This window comes from Symphalangus syndactylus, chromosome 8, assembly GCF_028878055.3.
Source record: "Symphalangus syndactylus isolate Jambi chromosome 8, NHGRI_mSymSyn1-v2.1_pri, whole genome shotgun sequence".
In the NCBI taxonomy this organism is placed as follows: Eukaryota; Metazoa; Chordata; class Mammalia; order Primates; family Hylobatidae; genus Symphalangus; species Symphalangus syndactylus.
The window spans coordinates 138140576-138168471 of record NC_072430.2 but is presented as its reverse complement, the minus strand read 5'-3'; the positions used below and the strand labels follow the sequence as shown (position 1 = coordinate 138168471).

Sequence of the window (27896 nt, the reverse complement as noted above, 5' to 3'; positions counted from 1 at the left end):
CTTGTCAATCTATGATTAATTGTGATTATCTTTACTTTTTTTTTTTGAGACAGAGTCTCACTCTGTCAGCCAGGCTAGAGTGCAGTGGCACCATCTCGGCTCACTGCAACCTCCGTCTCCCAGGCTCAAGCAATTTTTCTGCCTCAGCCTCCCAAGTAGCTGGGATTACAGGCATGTGCCACCACGCCCGGGTAATTTTTGTATTTTTAGTAGAGACAGGGTTTCACCATATTGGCCAGGCTGGTCTCAAACTCCTGACCTCAGGTAATCCGCCCGCCTCGGCCTCCCAAAGTGCTGGGATTGCAGGTATGAGACACCGAGCCCAGCCATCTTTTTTTTTTTTTTTTTTTTTTTTAAGAATCTGCTGTTACTGGGCCGGGCGCGGTGGCTCACGCTTGTAATCCCAGCACTTTGGGAGGCCGAGGCGGGTGGATAACGAGGTCAGGAGATCGAGACCACGGTGAAACCTCGTCTCTACTAAAAATACAAAAAAAAATTAGCTGGGCGAGGTGGCGGGTGCCTGTAGTCCCAGCTACTTGGAGAGGCTGAGGCAGGAGAATGGCGTGAACCTGGGAGGCAGAGCTTGCAGTGAGCCGAGATTGCGCCACTGCACTCCAGCCTGGGCGACAGAGCGAAACTCCGTCTCAAAAAAAAAAAAAAAAAAAAAAAAAAAAGAATCTGCTGTTACTGGTTTGGTTTTGACTTTTTTTTTTTTTTAACATGTTTTGAGCACAGCTTTTATTGTTATTTTTTCCATAGGCTATTGGGGTACAGGTGGTGTTTGGTTACATGAGTAAATTATTTAGTGGTGCTCTGTGAGATTTTGGTGCACCCATCACACGAGCAGTATACACTACACCCTATTTGTAGTCTTTTATCCCTCGTCCCCCTCCTACCTTTCCCCCCCAAGTTCCCAAAGTCCACTGTATCATTCTTGTGCCTTTGTGTCCTCATAGCTTAGCTCCCACATATCAGTGAGAACATACAGTGTTTGGTTTTCCATTCCTGAGTTACTTCACTTATAATAATAGTTTCCAACCTCATCCAGGTCACGGCAAATGCCATTAATTCATTCCTTTTTATGGCTGAGTAGTATTCCATCATACACACACACGCACACACACACACACACACACACACCACAGTTTCTTTATCCACTCATTGATTGATGGGCATTTGGGTTGGTTCCATGATTTTGCAATTGCAAACTGTGCTGCTATAAACATGCAGGTGCAGGATGGGCACAGTGGCTCACACCTGTAATCCCAGCACTTTGGGAGGCCGAGGTGGGGAGATCACGAGGTCAGGAGATCAAGACCATCCTGGCTAACATGATGAAACCCTGTCTCTACTAAAAAATACAACAAAAATTAGCCAAGTATGGTGGTGTGCGCCTGTAGTCCCAGCTACTGGGGAGGCTGAGGCTGGAGAATGGCGTGAACCCAGGAGGCAAAGCTTGTAGTGAGCTGAGATCATGCCAGTGCACTCCAGCCTGGGTGACAGAGCGAGACTCCGTCTCAAAAAAAAAGAGAAAAAAAAAAAAAAACCGTGCATGTGCAAGTATCTTTTTTGTATAATGACTTCTTTTCTTCTGGGTAGATACCAACTAGTGGGATTGCTGGATCAAATGGAAGTTCTACTTTTAGTTCTTTAAGGAATCTCCACACTGATTTCCATAGTGGCTGTACTAGTTTACGTTCCCACCAGCAGTGTTGAAGTATTCCCTAATCACCGTATCCACACCAACATGGCCATTCTACTGAATGTGAATTAGTATCTTAATGCATGTAAATTTAGCAAGAACTCAAAATCATATACAGAAATTCATTGCCTTTTTACCTACCAGCAACAACAACAACAAAATTGACATCAAAATTAAGAAAATATTTATAATAGCATAAAATATTATGGAATACTTAGACATAAATGAACAAAATATGTGCAAGACCTGTACACTAAAAACTAGAAAATACTGCTGTGAGATATTTAAGAAGACCTGAATAAATAAAGCAATATACAACATTCACGAATCAGACAACACAATATTCTTTTTTTTTTTTTTCAGTTTGAGGCAGAGTCTTGCTCTGTCCCCAAGGCTGGAGTACAGGGCAGCAATCTTGGCTCACTACAACCTCTGTCTCCTGGGTTCAAGCGATTCTCTTGCCTCAGCTTCCCGAATATCTGGGTTACAGGCACCTGCCACCACGTCCAGCTAATTTTTTTTTTTTTTTTTCGAGACAGTCTCGCTCTGTCGTCCAGGCTAGAGTGCAGTGGTGCGATCTTGGCTCACTGCAACGTCCGCTTCCCGGGTTCACGCCATTCTCCTGCCTCAGCCTCCTGAGTAGCTGGGACTACAGGTGCCTGCCACCACGCCTGGCTAATTTTTAGTGGAGACGGGGTTTCACTGTATTAGCCAGGATGGTCTTGATCTCCTGACCTCGTGATCCGCCCGCCTAAGCTTTCCAAAGTGCTGGGATTACAGGTGTGAGCCACCGCACCTGGCCAGATGATACAATATTCTTAAGAGGATAATTCTTCCCCAGTTGATTTGTAGATTTAATATATTCTTACACAGAATCTTAACATTTTTTAAAGAAATTGACAAGCTGACTCTACAATTTTTATGGAAATACTTAGAATTTAAAGTGGCCATAACACTTTTGAAAACGAGAACAAAGTTGGAAGAGTTACACTATCTGATATCAAGGCTTACTCTAGACAGTGTATATTGGCATACAGGTAGACATATAGAGAGGAGGTCAGCAAACTATGGTCTACAACCTGTTTTTTTTCAGCCAGTGGGCAAAGAATAGTTTTCGCACTAGTAAAGGGCTTTTTAAAGAAGAAGAATGTGCAACAGAGATCACGTGGCCCGTGAAGCCTAAAATACTTACAGTGGAACTTAGAGAATCTAGAAATAGGTGCATAGTCGTTGACTTTCAACAAAGGTGCCAAGGTATTTTCATGCAGAGAGATAGTATTTTTTCAACAAATAGTGCTGGGCCATTTGGATATTTGTATGTGCAGAAATGAACCTCAAGCTTCACTTCGCCTGATGCAAAAATTAAATGGATCATACAACTAAAAGTTAAAACCTAAAACTACAAAATTTCTGGGAGAAAACATATGAGGAAATCTTTGTTACTTTATCATAAGGAAAGGTTTTTGAGTCCAGGCGCGGTGGCTCACGCTTGTAAGCCCAGCACTTGGGGAGGCCGAGGCGGGTGGATCACGAGGTCAGGAGATCGAGACCACGGTGAAACCCCGTCTCTACTAAAAATACAAACAATTAGCCGGGCATGGTGGTGGGCGCCTGTAGTCCCAGCTACTCAGAGAGGCTGAGGCAGGAGAATGGTGTGAACCCGGGAGGCGGAGCTTGCAGTGAGCTGAGATCGCACCACTGCACTCCAGCCTGGGTGACAGAGCGAGACTCAGTCTCAAAAAAAAAGGAAAGGTTTTTGTATTCTTAAAGATAGGACTCAAAAGCACAAACCATGGAAGAAAAGCCTAATTAATTTACATTAAAATTTAAAACTTCTACTCTTCAAAAGGCATTTGAAAAGGCAAGCCACAAACTGGGAGAAAATATTTATGAAACACGTATTTGACAATCAACTTACATTCAGAATATTAAAAAAAAACCTTGTAACCTAACCCAAGTTTAGAATCTTGAACAGACACTTTACAAAAGAAGACCTATCTATGAATGACCAGTAAGTACAGGGAAAAATGCTCAGAATCATTAGCAATCAAATTAAAAGCATAATGACACCCTACTGTGCACCCAGTGGAATAAATAAAACTTAAAATGTTAAGTCAACCAAGTGTTAGCAAGGATGTGGAGCAAGTGGAACTCCCATATGTTGCTGGTGGGAGGGTAAAATGGGTACAGCCACTTTGGAAAAGTTAGCTTATTTCTTATAAATTTAAACATCCACTTACCAATTCTACATCTAGGTATTTACTGAATAAGAGTTAAAACATATATACTTATAAAGACATAAATGTTCCTAACCCCAAACTGGAAGCAATCCTAGAGCCCATGAGCAGGCAAATGGATGAACAAATGATGGTGTATTTAAGCAATGGATGCTGTTCGTCACTGAAGAGCAAGGCACTGCTAGTTCCACCACATGCAACACATGAATGCATCTCAAAGTCATTATGCCAAGACAAAGAAAGTAGATGCAAAAGAGCACGTATTGTGTGGTTCCATACATAGGACACTTTAGACAAATAAAATCTAAGCTGTAGTTACAGAAGGCAGATCAGGATTGGGAGGAAGAGGGATTGGCTGCAAATTGACACAGGGAATTTTAGGGGGGATGATGCAAATTATACCTCAGTTTGCTGGTGGTTACCAGATGTTTATATACTTATCAAACTATTAACTGTACGTTTAAACCAGATGTATTTTATTATAAGGAAATTATAACTCAGTAAAGTCCATTAAAAGTCATTGGTTTATTAAATGCATAGTTTGCTGTCATCCCCTGTAACTTGTCTCCCTTCTTCCACTCTTGCCCCCCTCCAAACCATTTGATCATCGTCAATACTTGTGAATTAGATCCTGTCACTCCTCCGTACAAAGCCCTCTAGTGCTTTCCATTGCACGTAGGTTCATTCCTTAACCTACAAGAACCTGAATGATTTGACCCCTGCTTAACTGTAACCTTGTTGTGATCTGCTTTTCTGCATACTCACAACTCACTTCCCGTGCTGACTTTTCTGCGTTTCTCAGTGCACAAGCTCTCTTTAACCCCCAAGACTTCTTAGTGCTCAGTCTCTCTTTCAACTCTCTTCCCTTTGCTTTTAACTTCAGCTGTTTATTTGGTCTCATCTGAAATGTTCCTCCTCCTTTCATCGCTGACCACACAATCCCAGTTAATCTCGCTGATGTACTCTCCTAACACCCTGTACTTTTCCTTCGTAGCGTTTATCGCTGTAGCTGCCCTTTGATTTGTGTTTTTAACATCCACCTCCCCCATTAGACAAGGTTCTGTGAGGACTGAGTTTACACTGCTTTGCTTACCACTGTGTTTCCAGTTTCTAGCACAGTGCCTGGCACATAGACAATACACAGTAAGTACCTGTTCAGTGAAAAGCAGCAGATTTTAAAGAGACAGTATTGTAAAAGCACTTTTTAAGTTGGGGAACTCTTTAAGTAAATTGTTTCCGCTGACAAGAGATTTATGTGAGAATTGTATGCTAGCCTCATATTACTGTAATACAAGATATTGAACTCAGGAATCTCAGAAAGAGATTCTGCTGTGGTCTAATAAAGTTAGAACTTCTAAGGCTCATACCGTTGTTGTCTATTCAGAACACTCAACCTTCCCCCACCCCTCCAATTTATGTCCTACTTTTTAAGAATTCTGTTTGAACTGAAAACTTGGTATGCCCCTTCCAAGCACCAGGGGATCTTGAAGAAATATATTCTTCCAAAGCAAGAATCTGTATCCTCAAACATAGCACATGCTGGCCCATTTAATAAGCAGAAAATCACCCAACATATTTTAAATATAGGCAGTCTGCTTGTACTGTTCTGACATGCACAAATTTCATCACTACCATTTAGTTATATAACATCAGTCCCCCAGCAAGATGGTTAAAATTTCAGCAACTATGGTATATGGTATATTAACTGTAACTGAATAAAGTACACACTTGACTGCCAGCTCTTCAGGGCACAATTCATCACATAAATAACACATGTGCACCACAAGCAGTAACATTCACTTCAGTTCTTTCAAGTCTGCTGGTGGTTTGTCACTGCATGTACACTTCACTTTACTACACAGACAGCAAAGCATGTAGTTGTGTTGCAGTGCTAAACCCACCATGATATTTTACAAGAATACATAATCAAAAGAGGGAATTGACCAACAGAGAAGAAAGTACACAAAGAAACAAAAGTATATGGAGTTATAGAAGCAGCAGCTACCTCTGGGAATGTTGACCCTGCTGTCACTCAAGAGACTCTAGATATTGGAAGCTGATCCAAACTTAGAAAGGAGTATGACAGTTTGCCACAGGATAGGAAAGATGTCACTCCATAGTATAAGCTATACAATGAGAAGAAACCAAGCCCTGTTTAAACTACTCTTCGTATGTAATTTACAAAGACAGAAAACATTTTAATTCTCAAAGATTCTAGTATTTTAAATTATAGTATGAATATTGGTTTTACTGTTTTTTCCTTTCCCAATACATATATTAATAATGAAGAGGGTTTTAAATGTTTCAACAAAAATTTTTAAGTGTCATGGAACGATTGTAATTTTTCCATTGATTATTAAGATTGTTTTGCACAGTTTCACCTGGTACTTTTAGTCTTGCACTCCTGCACAAAACAAAGACTGCCTGTACTTATTTTGCGGGTTTTTCTTTGGTTGGTGGGGGGTTTTTGGTTTGTTTTTGTTTTTAGCTTTCTGTAGTTTTCTGCTAATTAACACAATACAGCATCTCTCTTTTGTTTTCTGTGTTTGATGCTGTAACCAGCTTCCTTTTATTTTGATAATAGGATGAAGGTTATTAATTCCTAGCTCTCTAAGAAAAATAATATACTAAGAAAAATAATATTCCTTTTATATATAGCTGACAACAGCTGTTTGAGACCTATTGATAGAAATGGGAAGCTTCTTTGTCCAGGTAAATCTTTTTGATAACTTTCAAAAGATAGCTTATACTCATCTGTCTTTCTTGATAAATAGTGGCCTCCAGTACCTAATATTTAAAAATTACCTTTTGGAAACTGATTTATAGGACATATTTTCATCCAGGTATCTTACCCTTATATTACAGAAAACCTTAACCAGAAACAAACACTTCTGTTTTCTAAATGAAACACCGTTCTTTCTGATTATCTGATTCTCATTTTAGTCACGGGTTTGATCTAGTTATATTTTTTCCAGCTTTATCTTCAAAATTTTTCCATTTTTTGCAAATTTTATCGTGATACCAATTATGAAATAAAATCTTCAGTTCTCATCTCTGTATCACCTCTTACCATTAGATTTAATTTAGTCACAGATGAGCCTAATTATTGACGATAATAGTCTCAACTTTAAACTTCGAAGAAGCTACTTCTTCATTTATGGATTGATTTGGATTATCTGGCTTTTAATCCATATAAACAACAGCTCTTTGAACAAGTCATTTTTATTAAGTAGGAAACTAGACATTCATAGCTTCCATTTAGCATTGTTATGTAGAAAACAGGAACAAAATATCCTAGAGTATGGAAATTGAAAATCAAACCTAATCTTAGTGCATGTAATCCTTTTGCCTGAAGTGCAACTCATTTTTCTTCGTTCTTGATATTCTTGATTTTCAAAGAAATACTGATTTAAGTATTTATTTTTCTTAGAGAGCTAGGAATTAATAACCTTCATCATGTTATCAAAATTTTTTTAAGTGCCGGACAGCTATACTTTGAAGGAAGCAGAATTGAAGATGGGAAGTTCATTGGGACTGTGTCTTGGAAAAGCACCAAGTTCATCCCAGGTAAAATAAGGTCACCTGTTTCAAAACAAAATCAATCCTTCCATAACCAGAATTATAACTAGTATCTTAACTACTCCAGTAATATTGTTTTTCTCTAAAAGTTTTTTTCTTAAATCATACATTTTATTTTAGGAATATATCCTTATAGTTCTAGATGTTTAAATATAAAATATGCCAAAGCATATTTATGTTTCTTTTTCTATGAAGATTTTGTGGTTAAAAGGAATCTTTAATGTTGAGTGGCCACCACTTTCAACCACTATATTTCCTAAGTTCTAAGATACACCTTTTTCCCACGTTTTTACATCTGTGAGATTAGGTTGCATCTTATAGTCAGGGACGTTCTGCAGTTATAGCTGACACTGGTACAGAAAATAGTAAGTCTAACACTCAGTAGCATTTTAGGTTTAGTGAAACACAGTTTATTAATTTTGGACTTACTCTCTGCACTAATATAATAGTCTCAGAGCAGCCTCCGTTTCCCCTTGTCTTTATCAGTGTCCATTTTCAGTATAAAACACCATCAGGATTGACCTTTGCCAGAAGCCATACCCAGCTAATCAGCTTATTACAGTGCAGAAATCATAAGGATATTCTTACTGTGAATACCCTGTAGCAGGGTAATCTGGACTCAAATCAGGTTGCCCATGGTTCCCAAATTCACTTCATTACTTTCCCGACCACTTCCCCCTTAACTTGCTTTCCCCTGAACTCTAGCAAATAGTAGTGCATGACAAGCTGATAGGAGGGAAAACATGACAAGTGAGGTTGAATTAGAAAGGAAAAGCAGGGCTATAAGGAACTGAATAAGAGATCAGATTTGTATTTTTCCTTTGGAGTCTTGAGAATTGTAATATTTGAATCCCTTGGCAGAAAATAAAATCATAACCAAGTGACTCAGAAAAAACATACTAATGCTAACTGTGTGTAGTAATTACAAATTCCTTTTGGGAGTGATCGAGACAGAGATGGAGATGATAGTAGAAGAAATAGTGTATGTTCGCCAGGCGCGGTGGCTCATGTCTATAATCCCAACCCTTTGGGAGGCTGAGGCGGGTGGATCACCTGAAGTCAGGAGTTCAACACCAGCCTGGCCAACATGGTGAAACCCTGCCTCTACTAAAAATACAAAAAATTAGCTGGGCGTAGTGGCATGCACCTGAAATCCCCGCTACATGGGAGGCTGAGGTAGGAGAATCACTTGAACTTGGGAGGAAGAGGTCGCAGTGAGCCAAGATTGCTCCAGTGCACTCCAGCCTGGGCAATAAGAGCAGAACTCCATCTCAAAAAAAAAAAGAAAGAAAAAGAAGTAGTGTATGTGAGAGACATTTATTAGGAGTAAAAAACATTGACGATGAAGCAATTTATACTTCTGGGTAGGCATAATTATTGCTTAAATTGTAACAAGTTATTAGTCATAGTCATATTTTCATATAAATTGAGATTTTTTTGTTAAAGTTTCATGGGCCCTTGGCTTTACATTTTTTAAAGTAAATAATACATTTATTGGATTTTTAAATTCAGATTAAATTGCATTTACACGTCTGTCTTGATATTAGTTGTTCCTGTTTTTTGCAATGGGGAGTGACGTTCAACCTGGGACAGAAATGGAAATCATAGTGGAAGAAACAATATCTGTGAGAGATGTAAGTAATTTTACCTTTTGTTTTCAGAGGCTGTGTGTGTTTGTATGTTTGCTGTGAGGAACAGTGGTATCCTGTGTTAAGATTTGGAAGTCCTAAACTAGGCCTAATATGATATACTTCAGAGAATTATATGTACTCACTAGAGGAATTATTTTGGGAGCTTGACAATTGGTGAACCAACTGGATTTTTTTTTTTTTTTTAGACAGAGTCTCAACTCTGTCACCCAGGCTGGAGTACAGTGGCATGATCTCAGCTCACTGCAGCCTCTGCCTCCCAGGTTCAAGTGATTCTGCTGCCTCAGCCTCCTGAGTAGCTGGGATTACAGTTACCTGCTACCACACCCGGCTCATTTTTGTATTTTTAGTAGAAATGGGGTTTCTCCATGTTAGCCAGGCTGATCTCAAACTCCTCACCTCAAGTGATCCACCCGCCTCGGCCTCCCAAAGTGCTAGGATTACAGTGGCGTGAGCCACTCTACTTGGCCTCAACTGGAAATTTTAAATAAGATTACAATTTTTTTCTTTCTATCAATAATACTTTTTTATTATAGAAATGTTGAATATGTGGAAATTGATTAAAAGAAAAAAATGAAAACCTATCATTATTCTTTATCCTACCAATATTAACATTTTGGCATATTTTTTCTAGTATTTATATACACACACAGTGGTATGAATGTTTGTATATATGTGTGTATGTGATAAAGTAAATAATTGTATTGCTGTTATTGAGAACTGAGACCTTTAGTATTGGAAAACAGAGAGACAAATAAAATCAATGTGGCTTAAAAAAAACTGTTCTCTTGAATTTGTAATAGAAAAATCTGAATGAACTTCATATATTTTTTCTTAAAAAATTTTTTTTTCCAGCTCTGTCCCCTGATACAGGTTAGAAAGAGTGACCAACCTGGTAGCAGCAGAGTACCCCTGGCACCCAGATTATAGCTGCCAAATACCATTTTCTGTGAACAGGAACCAGGGCATCTTAGAATAATGGCTGGTTATATATCTAGGTCAGGAAATGTATAAGATGAGCCTGAAACATCTTACCATCACAGAAAGCAGTGAAGCCGCTAACAAAAACTATTGGAATCATCAAAGAGATTGAGGAGCCCACTAGTCAAAGATGAGACAATTTGAACATGAGTGAGAAAAATAATAAAAATTAATTGAAACAAGTACATAAAATCTGTAAATCTGTGAGTTCATAATGATCCTATACAAAAATATGCACTGTTACCTATAATGGATGCTAGGCAACCATAAAAGTAAAAAATAAAGCATTTTTTTCCTGTTTTTCCCTTGCAAACTATATCCCAGGGTAGCTAAGGAGATAATGATGTTTTATTTATAAACATATTCCAACTAATAAATGAAGAAGGCATTTTAGAATTTCACATTTTTTCAACTCCTAATAAATTAATGAACCTAGGCAATGATCCTCAAAGATTGCTAGCCCAAAAAAGAGCAACACTCAGACAACATAGAAATTCAGAACAATACCCATGCCCTTACTGCAAAAAACCAAACAACTGGACCTGAATCTGAGTAAGCCTCTAGGTCTAACTACCAATTTATAGGAAATACAGGAGGCATAGGAACAGGTTAAATTAGCCAAATGTAGGTCTGCAATTAGCCAAATGTAGATCAGAAAACTCTTCTACAAAAGATAAATTGCAGGGGACAAGGACAACCTATAGGTCAAAAGAGGCTTAAAAGACATAGCAACCAGTTGCAATGTATGGACTTTCTTTGGACCCTAACTCAAGCCAAAGGAACTTTAGTAATAATTTAAGAGAAAGTAGAGAAATGTGAACATTAGTTGGATATTTGTTGGTATTAAGAAATTCTTAATTGTTTAGCTGTCATGATCATTTTAGGTTTTTAAAAATCTTTATCTTTTAGAGATGCATAATAAATATTTACAAATGAAATTATATACCTGGCATTTGCTTCAAAAAACTCTGGGGCAAGGGCAGGGAAAGTGAGTGGGTTATTGACACATAAAACTGGCCATGGCAATACAAGTTGAGCATCCCGGATCCCAAAATCCAAAATGCTCCAAAATCTGAAACTATTTTTAAAAAAATTAAATTGACACATATTTATGGGGTACATTTTAATATTCTGGTACATATATGTGTTGTATAATGATTAAATCAGGGTATTTAGCATACTCACTACCTCATGCACTTAGCATTTCTTGGTGGTGAGAACATTCAAGAGCTTTTCTAACTATTTTTTAATATACAATCCTTACTGTTAACCATCATCACCCTACTATGGAATAGAACACTAGAGCTTATTCCTCCTATTAGATTGTAACTTTGTACCTGTTGACCACCCTCTCCCATCCTCCCCTTACCTCCCCCTCAGTCACTAGTAACTACTGTTTCACTCTCTGCTTCTATGATGTCAACTCTTTTTTTTTTTTAAGATTCCACATATGAGTGAGGTCATATTACGGATCAACCTTTCTGTGCCTGGCTTCATTCACTTAACATGATGTCTTCCAGGTTCATCCATGTTGTCACAAATAACAGGATTTTATTCTTTTTTATGGCTGAATAGTACCCTGTTGTGTATATATACCACGTTTTCCTTACCTATTCATCCATTGTTGGATGCTTAGGTTGATTCGATATCTTGGCGATTGTAAATAATGCTCCAGTAAACATGAGAGTGCAGATATCTCTTTGACACACTGATTTCATACCCTTTGGACACATACCTAGTAGTGGGATTGGTGAATCACAGGATAGTTCTATGTTTAATTTTGTGAGGAACATCCGTACTGTTTTCTATAATGGCCGTACTAATTTACAGTCTCACCAACAGTGCATAAATGTTCCCTTTTCACCACATTCTTGTAAATACATGTTTTCTCTTGTTTTTGATAGTAGCCATTCTAACTGGAGTGAGATGGTACCTCACTGCGGTTTTGATTTACATTTCCTTTATGATTTGTGATGTTGAGCATTTTTTGTGTGTGTACCTGTTGGCCATTTGTGTGTCTTTTGAGAAATGTTTACTAAAGTCTTTTGCCAATTTTTAAATCAGGTACTTTTTTTTTGCTGTTGAATTGTTTAAGTTCCTTATGTAATATATTCCGGATATTAACTCTTTGTTAGATTTTTTTTTTTTAAGACAGTCTTGCTCTGTCACCCAGGCTGGCATGCAGTGGGGTGATCTCAGCTCACTGCAACCTCCACCCCCAGAGCTCAAGTGATCCTTCCATCTCAGCCTCCGAAGTAGCTGGGATCACAGGTATATGCCACTATGCTCAGCTATTTTTTTTTTTTTTTTTTTGTATTTTCAGTAGAGGCAGTGTCTCACCATGTTGCCCAGGCTGGTCTTGAAGTCCTGAACTCAAGTGATCTGCCCATTTCAGCCTCCCAAAGTGCTGGGATTACAGGTGTGAGCAACCATACCTAGCCCCCTTTGTTAGATTTATACTTTGCAAACATTTTCTTCCATTCTGTAGGTTGTCTCTTTACTCTGTTGTTTCTTTTGCTGTACAAAAGCTTTTTAGTTTGATATAATCCCATTTGTCTGTGTTCTTTTGTTGCCTGTGCTTTCGAGGCAACCAAAGCTTATTTTAAAAAGTCTTGCCTAACCCAGTGTCATAGTGTTCCCCCTATGTTTTCCTTTAGTAATTTCATTGTTTTAGGTTTTACATTTAAGCATTTAAACCATTTTGAGTTGATTTTTGTATTTAGTGAGAGTTAGGGAATCTAGTCTCATTATTCTGCATATGGGGATCCAATTTTCCCAGAACCATTTGTTGAAGAGGCTATCATTTTCCCAATGTGTGTTCTTGGCACATCTATCAAAAATTAGTTGGCTGTTAAGTATGTAAATTTGTTTCTGGGCTCTTTATTCTAGTGCATTGGCCTGTGTGTCAGACTTTTTGCCAGTACCATGCTGTTTTGGTTACTTTTGCTTTGCAGTACATTTTGAAGTAAGGCAGTATGGTGCCTCCAGCTCTGTTCTTTTTGCTCACAATTGCTTTGACTATTTGGGTTTTTTTGTGGTTCCTGATGAATTTTTTCATCCTTGGGATGGATACCACTTGATAATCATGAATGGTCTTTTTAATGTACTTGTTAAATTCAGTTTGCTAATATCTTGTTGACAGTTTTTACATCTATGTTCATCAGGGATATTGGCCTATAGTTTTCTTTTTTTGTTGTTGAATCTACATCTGGTTTTGGAATCAGGGTAATGCTGGCCTCATAAAATGAGTTTGGAAATATTCACAACTTTTCAATTTTCTGGAGTAGTTTGAGGAGAATTGATATTCTTTAAATGTTTGGTAGAATTCAGCAGTGAAGCCATTAGGTCCTCAGCTTTTCTTTGATGAAAGACTTTTATTACTGAAAGCATTTTCTCACTTGTTGGCCTGTTCAGATTTTCTATTTCTTCATCATTTAATCTTAGTATATTGTATATGTCCAGGAATTTATCCATTTCTTCTGTTTTTAAATTTATTTGCAAGTAGTTGTTCATAATAGTCTCTTATGATCCTTTGTATGTCTGTGGTATCAATTGTAATGTCTGATTTTCATCTCTTGACTTTTGAGTCTTCACTCTTTTTTTCTTAGTCTAGCTAAAGGTTTGCCAATTTTATCTATTAAAAGTACCAGTTTTTAATTTTGTTGTTCTTTTTGTTTTATTAGTTTCTACTTTGTTTATTTCTGCTCTGAGCTTTATTATTCCTTTCTGCTTCTTTTGGGTTTAGTTTGTCCTTATGTTTCTAGTTCCTTGAGGTTCATGGTTAGGTTGTTTATTAGAAACCTTTCTTAATTTTTTTTTTTTTTTTTTTTTTTGAGACGGAGTCTCGCTCTGTCGCCCAGGCTGGAGCACAGTGGTGCAATCTCGGCTCACTGCAAGCTCCGCCTCCTGGGTTCACGCCATTCTCCTGCCTCAGCCTCCCGAGTAGCTCGGACTACAGGTGCCCGCCACTATGCCCGGCTGATTTTTTGTATTTTTAGTAGAGATGGGGTTTCACCGTGGTCTCGATCTCCTGACCTAGTGATCTGCCCACCTCGGCCTCCCAAAGTGCTGGGATTACAGGCGTGAGCCACTGCGCCTGGCCTCTTTCTTCATTTTTGATCTCGGCATCTATTGCTGTGAACTTCCCTCTTAGAACTGTTTTTGCTGTATCCCATGGGTTTTGGTATAATATATTTCTATTTTAATCTCAAGGCATTTTAAAATTTCCCTTTTACTTTCTTCATTGACTTAGTGGTTATTTGGAAGCATATTTAATTTCCATGTATTTGTAAGGTTTTCAAAGTTTTTCTTTTTGATTTCTAGTTTTATTGTGGTTAGAAAAGATACTTGATATGATCTCTGTCTTCTTAAATGTATTAAGACTTGTTTTGTGGTCTAATGTATGATCTATCATGGATAATACTGTCTGTGCAGTTGACAAGAATGTGTATCCTGCAGCTGTTGATGGACTGTTCTATAAATATCTGTTAGCTCCATTTGGTCTATGGTGCAGTTTAAGTTTAATGTTTCTTTGTTGATTTTCTGTCTCGATGATCTTTCCATTATTGAAAGTGAGGTGTTGAAGTCCCTACTATTATTGTATTGCAGTCTTGTTCCCCCAGAGGTCTAATAATATTTGCTTTATATATTTGGGTGTTCTGGTGGTGTTTGCATATATATTTACAATTGTTATATCCTCTCGTTGAATCCCTTTATATCATTATAGATTATATAATAAGTTATTATATAATGACCTTCTTCTACAGTGACCATTATCAATTATAATGACCTTTTACAGTTTTTGAGTTAAAGTCTATTTTATCTGACATAAATGTGGCTACTCTTGCTCACTTTTGGTTTCTATTTGCATGGACTATCTTGTTTCCATCCCTTCACTTTCAGTCTATGTTTGTCTTTAACAGTGAGGTGAGTCTTTTTTAGGCAACATATAGTTGGGTCTTCTTTTTTTTAACCCATTCAGTCACTCTTATATCTTTTAATTGAAGAATTTAATCAAGGTTATTATTGATAAGTAAGAACTTACTCCTGCCATTTTGTTAATTGTTTTCTGGTTGTTTTGTAGATCTTTTTCTTCCTTTCTGGTTGTTTACTTCTGTGGTTTGATGGTTGTCTATGGTGCTAAGCTTTGTTTCTTTTCTCTTTCTTATTTGTGTATTTTCTGTCATTTCTTTCTTTGTGGTTACTGTGGCACTAAGATAAAGAGTCTTGTACTTATAATAGACTATTTTAAGCTGTATCCAACTCAACTTTGGTCATATAAAAATAGTCTAGAATTTTTTCCCTTCCCTCTACAATTTATATTTTTGTTGCCTTAATTTACATCTTTATTGTGTCCTTAGCCACTAATTGTAACTGTTGTTTTTGACTATTTTGACTTTAAACCTTCATGGAAGAGGATTGATAAATTTATATAGCACCATTGCAACACTGGGGTATTCCAAGTATGATTATGAATTTACCTATACTTGTGAGTTTTATACTTCCATGTGTTTTCATGATAGTAATTATCATCCTTTTGTTTCCAGTTGTAGTGCTCCCTTAAGTATTTTCTTGTAAGATTGGTGTAGTGGTGATAAATTCCTTTAGCTTTTGCTTATCTGAGATTTTTATCTCGCCTTTATTTCTGAAGGATAGCTTTGCTGGATATAATATTCTTGGCTGACAGTGCTTTTTTCTTTCTTACCCCCATTTTCTTCTGGCCTGCAAGGTTTCTGCTAAGAAATCCACTGATAGTCTACTGGGGATTCCCTTATATGTGACTTAATGCTTTTATCTTGTAGCTTTCAGAATTCTCTTTTTGTCTTTAACTTTTGAGAGTCTTATTATAAAGTGCCCAAAGAGGATCTTTTTGTGTTGAATCTAATTGGGGAACCTGTGAGCTTTCTGGATCTGGATGTCCATATCTCTCCCGGACTTGGGAATTTTTCACCTATTATTTAATTAAATAGATTTTCTGTGTCTTTTGTCGTTTATTCTCCCTCTGGCACTTCTATGATGAGAAAATTTATTCATTTAATGGTGTCTTGTTGGTCCTGTAGGCTTTCTTCATTCTTTTTAAATTGTTAATTCTTTTTATTCTTCTGACTGGGTTATTTCAAAAGACCTGTCTTCAAGTTCAGAAATTCTTTCTCTGATGAATTTCTGATTCAGATTATGAATTATTTTTTCTGATTTTGTTGAATTTTGGATTGTTTGTCTGCATTCTCTTGTTTATGAGTTTCCTTAAGATCATTGTTTTGAATTTCTCTTAAGGCATTTCATAAATATACTTTTCTTTGGGGTTTGTTACTGGAGACTTATTGTGTTCCTTTCAGAATATCATCTTTCCTTGGCCCTTTGTGTTTCTTGTCTTCTTATGTTGATATCTTCACATTTACTTGAACACTTTTTCTAATTTTATGGAGTAACTTTTGTAGGGAGGAGCTTTTTCCTATAGATGGATTCTAGGGTATCTGTTGGAAATGACGTGTTGTTGACTTTGGTTCTTGGTGGGCTTAGTAGCATGATCCCTACACCAGTTCTTCAGCTGTAATCCTCATTAATGATGTGTGCAATTGCCTCAATTTCCTAGGTTATGGGTGTTTGTGACAGAGGTGACATGGTTTGGTAGAGGAAAGGGTGCTGGTTTGTGCTGAGACCAAGCACAACCTGAGCATAGCTGTGTGTTGGTCTCTCTGGGGAGGGGGATACTGCCACACTTGCTATTGGGCTGGGTGCAGGCATGTGTGGGCCAGGCAGCTGTGCAGCGCTCTCTCTGGGGAGGCAGGGTCACTGCCAGATTGCAAAATCCAAAACTTTTTGAGCACTTTTTGACCCTTTGACATGACACTCAAAGAAAATATTCATTGGAGCATTTCAGATTTAGATTTTTGGATTGAGGTTACTTAGCTGGTAAGTATAATGCAGATATTCAAAAAAATTTTTTTAAATCCAGCACTTCTAGTCCTAAGTACTTCAAATAAGGGATACTCAACCTGTAACTGGGACTGGGTGATGGGTATTTGAGGATCATTTTACTATTTTCTGCAGGTATTTTCCCAGTTTTTTACTGGCCTTTTTAACTTTACATTTTTTAATTTCAAGGAAAGAAACCACAAAACTTTTCAAAAGTGATATATCTTCCTTTCTGTACTCTGTTGAACCCCTTGCAGGCAGACTTGTTCCTTGCTATGTCACTGAAACAGCTTATGTCAGAATCATTAGTGGCCTCCACATTACTATGTCCAGTGAGCAGTTTTTACTCTTCATCTTACTTGCTCTATCAGCAACATTCGATGTACCTGATGACTCTATTCTTTGAAACACTTTTGTCACTGGGCTCCAGAAGACCACAACTCCAGGTTTTCCTTATATCCCACTGGCCTACCCTTCTCAGTTTGCTGTCTCCTCCTCTTCTCTATATTTGAGCATTCTGCTGCCCAGTTCTTAGATTGGACCTCGCCCCAGAACATCCAACTGCCACTTGGTTGTCTAACAATCATCAAAACTAGAAGATATTCACAGTAAAACTCTTCTTATTCTCCCTGAAACATAACCCGCTCATATTTTTCTCTTTTTCAGTTAATGGCAACTCCATTTTTTACTTGCTTAGGCTGAAATCCTTGAAGTCATCCTTGATTCTTCTCTTTCTTACTTCACATTCAGTTTCACAAGGACATCTTTTTGGTTCTACCATCAAAATGTATCTAGGATCTGACCACATCTCATTCTGTTTATTGCTACCACCCTGTCAAACCTGTCATCTTTTTCATCTGAAATGAATTTCATCCATCAGCTTCCTAACTGATCTCCTTCCTTATAGCCTTGCACTTCCCAGGGTCTGTTCTTACAAAAAAGTTGAGTGATCCTTTAAAATGTAAGAGAGATTAGTCACTCCTATACTCACAACCCTCCTGTGGTTTCCCATTTTACCCAGAGTAAGAGGTGAAGTCTTAAATGTCTGCACAAGGGCCTATGTGATCTAGTTCTCTGGTATCATTTTTGTTATATTTTCAAACCTCCAACCATTTCCCCCTCTTACTCACTGTGCTTCAGCCACACTGGCCTTCTTGCTGTTTCTGAAATAAGGCTTTTATGCTCTCTGTTTCCCCTTCCTAAAACACAATTAAGTTGAGTGCTCCATTGTTTGATTGTTTTTCTTATTTTTTTATTTTATTTTATTTTATTTTATTTTGAGACGGAGTCTCGCTCTTTCACCAGGCTGGAGTGCAGTGGCGTGATCTCGGCTCACTGCAGGCTCCGCCCCCTGGGGTTCACGCCATTCTCCTGCCTCAGCCTCCCGCGTAGCTGGGACTACAGGCGCCCGCCACCTCGCCCGGCTAATTTTTTGTATTTTTAGTAGAGATGGGGTTTCACCATGTTAGCCAGGATGGTCTCGATCTCCTGACCTCGTGATCCGCCCGCCTCGGCCTCCCAAAGTGCTGGGATTACAGGCGTGAGCCACCGTGCCCGTCCTGATTGTTTTTCTTAAATACAATGTTTAAGACTTTAAGTTTTCTTAGAATATAAACTTGTTTTCATTCATCCACTATATTTTAGTATACTGTGTTTTTATTGTCATTTTCTAAACAATCTATAATTATATTTTAAAGCCTTCTTTTATTTTTTATCATACAAGTAATCATGGATTTCTTCTCACTTTTTAAACTTCTAGGGGATTAACAATCCCCCTTGGTTATCACTCTATTCTAGTCCTTTCTCTAGAAGTCACTGTTGCAATCAAATAACATCATCTTATTCACATCAGTAGAGTGTGTGTCCCTCCAGACCTTTGCTGTGCCTATACCAGCATGTGTTTATATACATACATATAGAAATGAAGAGTGTGCTTTGCTTCTGTGATTTCTTTTAAATTATAAATGGGATCACTTTGCATGTGTTGTACTAGAACTTTGTTTCACTTAAAATATTTTAAAGATCTTTTAAGACGAATATATATGAATCTGTTTTTTTCTTTGAACTGCTTTAAGACATTTCCTACTTTTTAAAAAATCTCCCATTAATGTGTATTTTGGTGGGGGGTTTTTTGCCATTTTTCTTTTATTACAAACAGTACAGCAGTGACTATCCTTATTTTTGCTCTCTTTTGCTCTAGTGTAATAGAAATCAAATTGTATTTGCTCGCTTGTCCAAGATTTAATTAGCAATGTTTTTCCCTCAAGAAATTGTTTTAATTACTATTTGTGTTTTATTTAAACTTTTGTTAATATTGTCTCATTTTTGCATTATGCCATGACATCACAGCTTGCACAGTTCTTGTGAGTTTTTATATGATCAGTTGTGTTTCATGGATGCTAAATAAAGGCTAATCGCCTTTTACAGGATTCCGAGTTTAATGTCTATGAAATTAGCTTGATTAATCATATCTGGCCAAAGACACACAGTTAATCCTTATAGGAAGAAAGTCATGGTTCAAACCGGGGAGTTGGATGAAACTTTGAACTAAGTCCTGCTTGCAAACACCAGAAACTGCTTTTTCCTCTTCCTGAATTGGCCCTATCTAGCCTTTAGAAAGGAAAGCTGACTCGTGTATTATCTTCATAACTATGTCTGTCTTTACCTATTCAAGAATCATTAAATATAGTCAGACTTAAATAGGCCTAGGGTCGAAAAAGGGTGTTTGTCCTAGAACTGTAACTCAGAAGCAGAAAACTAACATTGGACATTGTTTTTCTTTACAGTGTTTAAAGTTAATGCTGAAGAAATCTGGCCTACAAGGTAAGTTACTTACCATGATGACATATTACTTAAAAGCCTAAAAGCCTAATAAAAAATTTTTTGACTTTTTTTTTCTCCAGGGTTGTAGGAAAAAAAATTTATAGGGTGTGGAGAAATAAAAAGTAGTTTACACTTCCATATGTACGTAATGAATTCTCCTGGTTCTTGTTGGCATGCTGAAAAAAATTTATAGGGTGTGGAGAAATAAAAAGTAGTTTACACTTCCGTATGTACATAATGAATTCTCCTGGTTCTTGTTGGCATGCTGAAAAAAATTTATAGGGTGTGGAGAAATAAAAAGTAGTTGACACTTCCATATGTACATAATGAATTCTCCTGGTTCTTGTTGGCATGCTGAAAGAAAACTAATGGTATAGCTCTGAGTAGAGAACTTAGATAAGATCCAGCAAAGGTACAAAGTAGGAATGTTTTACAGTGTTGGTGGGAATGTAAATTAGGTCAACTATTGTGGAAGACAGTGTGGCAACTCCTCAAAGACCTAGAACCAGAAATGCCATTGATCCAGCAATCCCATTACTGGGTATATACCCAAAGGAATATAAATTATTCTATTATAAAGATACATGCATATGTCTGTTCATTGCAGCACTATTCACAATAGCAAAGACATGGAATCAACCCAAATGCCCATCAATAATAGACTGGATAAAGAAAATGTGGTATATATACACCATGGAATACTATGCAGCCATAGAAAGGAATGAGATCATGTCCTTTGCAGGGTCATGAATGGAGCTGAAAGTCATTATCCTCAGCAAACTAATGCAGGGACAGAAAACTAGGCACCACATGTTCTTACTTATAAGTGGGAGCCAAACAATGAGAACACATGGACACAGGGAGGGGAAGAACACACATTGGGGCCTGTTGGTGTGGGGGGGGCGGTGGGAGTCGGGGAGGGAGAGCAGGAAAAATTGCTAATACATTCTGGGCTTAATACCTAGATGATGAGTTGATAGGTGCAGCAAACCACCATGGCACATGTTTACCTGTGTAACAGACCTGCACATCCTGCACATGTACCCCAGAACTTAAAATAAAAAATAAAAAGAAATAACACTAAGATGTATACCACCTGGAGCCACGCAGGTCTTCCACTGATTCCTTTCAGTTTCATTGATTCCAAATTTCAGTGCATTCTGTTTCATGTCAGTATTTTTGTGGTATAGATGAGGGAATGTAAAATGAATGAAAAAAATAAATCTAAGATAACTGAAGCAACTTTCCAGGTGAGATCATGTCAGTGAGCTTGATGACACTTCATTCTGATTTCAGTAGCGCACTTTGCTGTTCTCAGACTTCATTAACGTGGAGGCCCATAGCTTTATTATCTGGAAAGGAAGTTAAGGTGCTCTGGGTGCAAGATATTCTTCTAGAAGTTACATGCAACGTCTCACTTAACCTCGAATTTTTTTTTAATCCCAATTTTGACTCCTTTATAGGAGATGCCTGGCATTTACGAAAAATGGATTGGTGCTATGAAGCTGGGGAGCCTTTATGTGAAGAAGTAAGATGATTTCTATACATTGTACTTTCATATGATTACATTTATGTCATATTTTCATACAAGATACCCATTCCACTCATGAGAAAGCTTTAATTACTTTCTGTAGGATACAAATATCTATGAATGGGTCTATTTTACTTTTTTCTTACTATAGTTTTTTGATAAAGGGGAAGTCACAGTGCAGTGGGAACATTTCTGACATCTGTGGTAAACCCCCTTGCCATGAGAGTATGCCTCTAGGAGGAGCAGTTCATGAGAAGGCAGAGAACTTCACAGAACAAATGACACTTGAGCTCATGAAGGAATTTTATAGATACACTCTGAAGTTTTGGCCCCTGAATGTTTTGATCTCAGAGTTTCTCTGTAAGGTAATGGTGGCAGAATTTCTTACCAACCATTCCTAAGTTAGGCTTTGGTCCAAACTCTTGATCCAGCCAAACTCTTAGGGTAGCCTTAGGAATAATTTTATCACAGGATAGTTGGAATCTGGTTAGTCATCTTGTTGGTCCAAATAGCATGCTATTTCCCAGTTCAAACGCGTAGCCTTAGAAGTAGACCCAAAATAAAGCTCTGTAGCAAGTCTGAGGGAGCTGTGGTCAGCCGCCCTTTCCCCAGTCTTCACCTGCCTGCTTCCTGTTCTGTAAGAAGGGGCACTGAATGCCAGCAGAAGGTTGATTTAGGGAGGTATGCTGGGGCCTTGCCCTGGAATGCTCTTTGCTGTTTAGCAGTCAGTAAGTCAGTAGTGAGAGGCCCCTCTTGGGGCCTGGCCAGGAGTTTGACTGCCTGGAGTAAGAAGTGGACCTCAAAGCATCTTTAGGACATAAAATTTGGATGTCAGAAGAATATATCTACCCAAATAGCTTCAGCATTTTCTTCTCTATTAATTCTCAAATTGGCATCAAAGAATTCAGCCAGAAGCCAACTCATTACCCTTGGAACTGGCTTCTCGTTCCAGCCTTACCAGGTATCTTTCCCATCCTAATCTTCAAGGGTAAAATATGGTTTACCCTCCTTTCATTCTTCATGTTTCCTCTCAGCCTCCAAACTGTCAGCTTTTCCACCCCTTCCCTGACCATTCCCACGCTTGGCTCCAGGTCCAAGCCTTCGTTTGCCTCTCACCTAAATTATTATGGCTTTCCTGGGCCCAGGCGTTCCCTGCTTCAATGTCATGTGTATTACAGCCAAATTGATCTGGAAAATCTCCTCAGAAATCTTGTGTGGCTTCTTCATTTCTATTCCATGTCCTGGGGTTAGTGCCTGCCCTTCCAGTCCGGTGTGACCTCCTAGTACTTTCCACTCGAATCAGTGTGGCCTCAGCGCTTTACCAAAACAAGCCGTATTTACTATCAACCTTAACTTGACCCTTGTCCTTTTTTTCATAAGAAATTCCTTCTCTTATTTTCTCTAGCTTTCCAAATCCAACCCATCTTTTTAGGATTAATTAAAATTTCATCTTCTGTAAATCAATCTCTCATTTCTCATCTCATCTAACTCCCTTGCCTCAGATCTTTTGTCAAACTTACAGCTTATGCCCCACAATTTAACAAATAATGCTGTACTGATTTTATAGTCTTAGCTTATTTCCTGTGTCTTCCATATCTGCTTATTATTCATTTAATTTTTGAAAAGATAATAGAGGCATGGGGTTTTAAAAAGATCCAGTGATCTGCTCCTTTCAGAAGTCATAAGTGACAAAAAAGCATTTCTGTCTTCCCAGGATGCAACACTGAAAGAACTTCTGATATGTTCTGGAGATACTTTGCTTTTAATTGAAGGACAACTTCCTCCTCCGGTAAGATTTTACTTCTGAATAGACATCTCATAAGTAATAATTATTGTTATCTGATTACAGAGATGATATAGCCTCATTTAGGGAAAACGGGGAAATTCAGACAGTCATAAGGAGAAGGGAGAACTTTCCCCAAAGGCTATCAATCAGATATGTTTCCTAACTTGTAAATATTCTCACACAAAATTAAAATCAATTATATGTAACATTTTTATTTCCTACTTTTTATATTTGACATTTTAACCTTCTCATAAAATCCAAAAATAATCATCATATCCAAGGCAATGTTTTACTAATTTAATTCATCTATGTCCTCATTGTTGGAAACTTACCTTGTTTTTAACATTTTGTTTTTACAAATAGTACTGAAATAAGTCCTTCTGAAAATAGTTCTAAATGTGGAATTCCTAAGTCCAAAGGTGTGACCTCTTTAAAGCCTTGGTGTTATATGCAGTAGCATAAGAGAGGGCTCATTTCACTGCCCTTTCGTAAGCATTGCATAGCACTACTTTCTAAAACCAATATCGTTTCTTTTAAACTGAGGATGCACGTAAAGGTGAACCCAAAAGAGAAACAAATGGCCTCAAATTCCAAGACTCAGATAACTATTTGCTTATGATTAGAAAAGTCAGACAGTACAGAAGGCTATGAAATGAAAAGCGGAAATCACTCCTACACCTTTTCTCTCCAGAGAGAGCCACAGTTAGCTGATTTTTCCTCCTGTATCCTTCTAAGAAAAACATTAAACATATTTGTTGCTGAAGGCAAATATGTGCATATCCTTTTTAATGTATTCGCTACATTGTTTTACACTTGTTTTGTTTGCTTTTATTCACTTACTGTATCTTGCGGAGCTCCTCATATCAGCACATACACACCTGCCTTATTCATTTTCATAACTTTGTAGAATTCTATTATATTTTGTACAATGATCTTTAAAGTTAATTTTTGAATAGGCAGTACTCATGATACAAAATTCCAAGTGTTATGAGAAAAGCAAGTGTCCATACTGTCTCTGGCTCCAGCCACCCAGCGTCCTCTCCCTAACAGGCAGCTGCTTTTCTCTGCATCCTTCCAAAGGTCTTTGCTTTTTAATATACATACACACACTTGCACACACTGAAGTGTGCTAGCTTTTCCCACCTCATTTTTTGTTACTGAAGAATTTTAATAGGTTCATTAAGAGATAAAAGGTAGGCTAGGCGCGGTGCCTCATGTCTGTAATTCCAGTACTTTAGGAGGCCAAAGCAGGCAAATCGCTTGAGCTCAGGAGTTCAAGACCAGCCTGGGCAACATGGTGAAACCCTGTCTCTTTTCAATAAAAATTTAAAAAGTAAAAAAAAAACAAAAAGAGAGATAAAAGGTGTTATTGTTACAACACTTAATTTCAAACAATAGACAATGAGAATGTGAAGACTAACCATGTAAAATATTTTAAATACATAGTTCACTGTGTATATACATAGCATATATATCCACACATATACAGATTTATTCCTTTTTATTTGCACAAAAGAATATTTGCTAGGCAACCTATTCTGTACCTAGATTTTTTTCATTAATATTTTATCTCCTAGTATATGCTGTAAAGCTATCTCATTCAACTTAGTAGCTTCATAATATTCCATTGTTTGGAGAACTATAAGTTATTTAACCAGTCTCTTTTTGAAGAATATTTAGGTCATTTCCAGTCTTTTGTTGATACAAGTAACAATGTAAAAAATATATCTATTATATATATATATACACATATATATGTATGTGTATATATACACATATATATGTATGTATATATACACATACATATATGTATGTGTATATATACACATATATATATATGCCATTTTGCTTGTATATGAGTATATCTACAGGATAAATTCCTAGAACTGAAATTGCACAGTCTTTTTTTTTTTTTAGAAAAGGTCTGGCTCTGTCACCCAGGCTGAAGTACAGCAGCATGATCATAGCTCACTGCAAGCTTGATCTCCTGGGCTGGGACTACAGGCACACTGTGCCTGGCTAATTTTTAAACATTTTTTTATTTTTGTCTCGCTTTGTTGTCCACACTGGTCTTGAACTCCTGGGCTTAATCGATCCTCCCATTTCAGCCTCCCCAAAGTACTGGGGTTACAGCTATGAGCCACCAAGCCCATCCAAAAATCTTTTAAAGAGGGTTCTTGAAGTTGGTTCATGGTTTTTGGTCCTATAAACAATTTGTAAGAATATTCTTGCATATGTGGCTTTCTATGCATGCACTAGTATATCAGAATGTAAATTCCTAAACGTGGAATGGCTGGGTCAAAGGAGTTGCACATTTTAAAATATGACAGGTACAGGCAAAGTATTCTACAGAAACTTCTGAGCAGTTTATATTCCTGCTACCAACTTACAAGTGTTCAAGTTTACCCATATTTTGACCAACATAATTTTCTGGTTTTTGACAGTCTGCTAGGTGAAAAAAAAAAAAATGGAATTTTGTTGTTCTGATTTACATTTATTTAATCGAATGAAGGTCGAATATTTGTTAATCTTCACTAATCTGATAAACAAAAATATTCTAATGCACATTTCTTGAACTATCTATTTAAAATGTTTTAGGTGGTTAATTTTTATTCTCATCTTCTGTTGTTGGAAATTAAGTGCTGCAACAGTAGCACCTTTTATCTCTTAATAAACCTGTTAAAATTCTTCACTAACAAAAAATGAGGTGGGAAGAACTAGCTAAATAAGTAAAACTGAAATTACAGGGTATGTATAAGACAATGGGTTTATTTCCTTTAGTTTGTATCAGAAACCTAACTTAGATCAATGGGCTCTTGCATCTGGTGATAAATGGCGCTGCTGGGACTGGTATCCTGGGCCAGCAGTGCTTGGACAGCGCCCAGAAACGCTGGTATAGTGTGTTCAAGCAAATGCGTTGTTCTTGTTTATGCTTCTCATTTATATCATCTACTAAGATACTTCTAAGCAAGGGACATTTAGCCCAGTCACCCCAAAGTCTGATTTTTATGATTTTAAATTTTTGATTGTAAAAACAAGTATAATTTATGACAGTTAATAAATCTAAAAGGAAAAATGATAAGTTCAAGAACATCTTAGGTCATCAAGATGTTTCTTTCTATGGAAGTAAAAGTGGAGTTTCACTTAATCTTTGTAATCACAGCAGTTAAACATGCTCCATTCTTCAGGGTTTCCTAAAGGTGCCCATCTGGTGGTACCAGCTTCAGGGTCCCTCAGGACATTGGGAGAGTCATCAGGACCAGACCAACTGTACTTCCTCTCGGGGCAGAGTTTGGAGAGCCGCTTCTAGCCAAGGTGAGAACAGAATGGGATTTCAGCAGCCAGTGCATCATAAAGAGAAGTAAATTGACTGCCTGTGCTCTGAGAGTCCATTGAAATATTTATTTTTAAAATGTAAGATCTTGAAAATCAAGACCTATTAATTTCATAAGTCATTCCAGACATCACATAATAATAACACTGTGCCATTTCTGTACGTGCTCTGTAACCTCTGTAAAGCACTATATATCTTGTTGTTTATTATTATATCAATATATTACACTTTCCAAAGACTTTTATATATCATCTCTCAAGATCCTCAGGGCAACAGGGGCCCCATTTATCACCATGTACCAGAATATTGAGACTTCAACCAGTTCTAGTGATGTCATTTTAGCCCACAGGGGCAGAGACCAGGAGTCCACATCCTACGTGTCTTCCAATCTTTCTGCCTCAAAACCCTCAGGAACTGCTTCTAGGGCATTTGATATCATCTCACTGACTTCTGAGAAGGAATATAGACAAGTACAAGCATGTTGTCTTACTCAGCACTTAGCTGCACACATGATGGGCAGAAGTCACTATCAGTGAGTTCAGTTGCCCTTGTACAAAGAGGAGTTCCACTTCATTATAAAGAAATGGAGCGAGTATATTTTTAATAGGCCCAACTCTTTAGCTATGTTTTTCTTTTTATCATGCTTTACTTATTTAGTTTTTCTAGTGCCTTGAAGTGTATTACTTATATTTCTTTTTAATCTTTTCAGCCTCAGTAATAAAATTAATATAAATGAGTCAAATTCTTATCTCCTTATTCTTTGAAGTTAGGATTATATAGAGAGAGTAATGTTGAATGAGCTATAAAATTGGCATAAAGTTACTTTTTAGTTGGGTTACACTAGTTCATGTTAACTAATGCTAAAAATGCTTTGGTGATAGAATTCTAGTTACATGGCCGGGCGCGGTGGCTCACGCTTGTAATCCCAGCACTTTGGGAGGCCGAGGCGGGCAGATCATGAGGTCAGAAGATTGAGACCACGGTAAAACCCCGTCTCTACTAAAAAAAAATACAAACAATTAGCCGGGCATGGTGGTGGGCGCCTGTAGTCCCAGCTACTGGGAGAGGCTGAGGCAGGAGAATGGTGTGAACCTGGGAGGCGGAGCTTGCAGTGAGCCGAGATCGTGCCACTGCACTCCAGCCTGGGTGACAGAGCGAGACTCCGTCTCAAAAAAAAAAAAAGAATTCTAGTTACATATAGAATTGGATATAGATTGTAAAAGCATGTTTAATCAGTATGTTTCTACATGAAAAGTAAATAAGAGGTTCTTTTTTTGGTAATACATCTGTACACAACACATGGGAAACACACTCATGTGTCACTTAACAACATGAATATGTTTTGAGAAATGCATCGTC

At 37.6% G+C, this 27896-nt stretch overlaps 1 protein-coding gene across 6 annotated transcripts in view; it reads left to right on the top strand.

Annotated features, from left to right (window-relative positions):
• The window catches only part of USP40 (ubiquitin specific peptidase 40), a 91840-nt gene that overhangs the window by 47134 nt on the left and 16810 nt on the right, over positions 1 to 27896 (top strand). For 5 of the 6 annotated variants that reach the window (XM_055291016.2, XM_055291017.1, XM_055291018.2 and 2 more), the window contains exons 19-25: positions 6598 to 6651; positions 7418 to 7506; positions 9066 to 9152; positions 19850 to 19886; positions 21350 to 21414; positions 23132 to 23206; positions 26392 to 26518. In XM_055291016.2, the coding sequence (XP_055146991.1) occupies positions 6598 to 6651; positions 7418 to 7506; positions 9066 to 9152; positions 19850 to 19886; positions 21350 to 21414; positions 23132 to 23206; positions 26392 to 26518 (534 nt within the window). Of the gene's footprint in view, positions 1 to 6597; positions 6652 to 7417; positions 7507 to 9065; positions 9153 to 19849; positions 19887 to 21349; positions 21415 to 22318; positions 22379 to 23131; positions 23207 to 26391; positions 26519 to 27896 lie in introns of all 6 variants that reach the window. The other variant, XM_055291015.2, reaches the window with a different exon arrangement.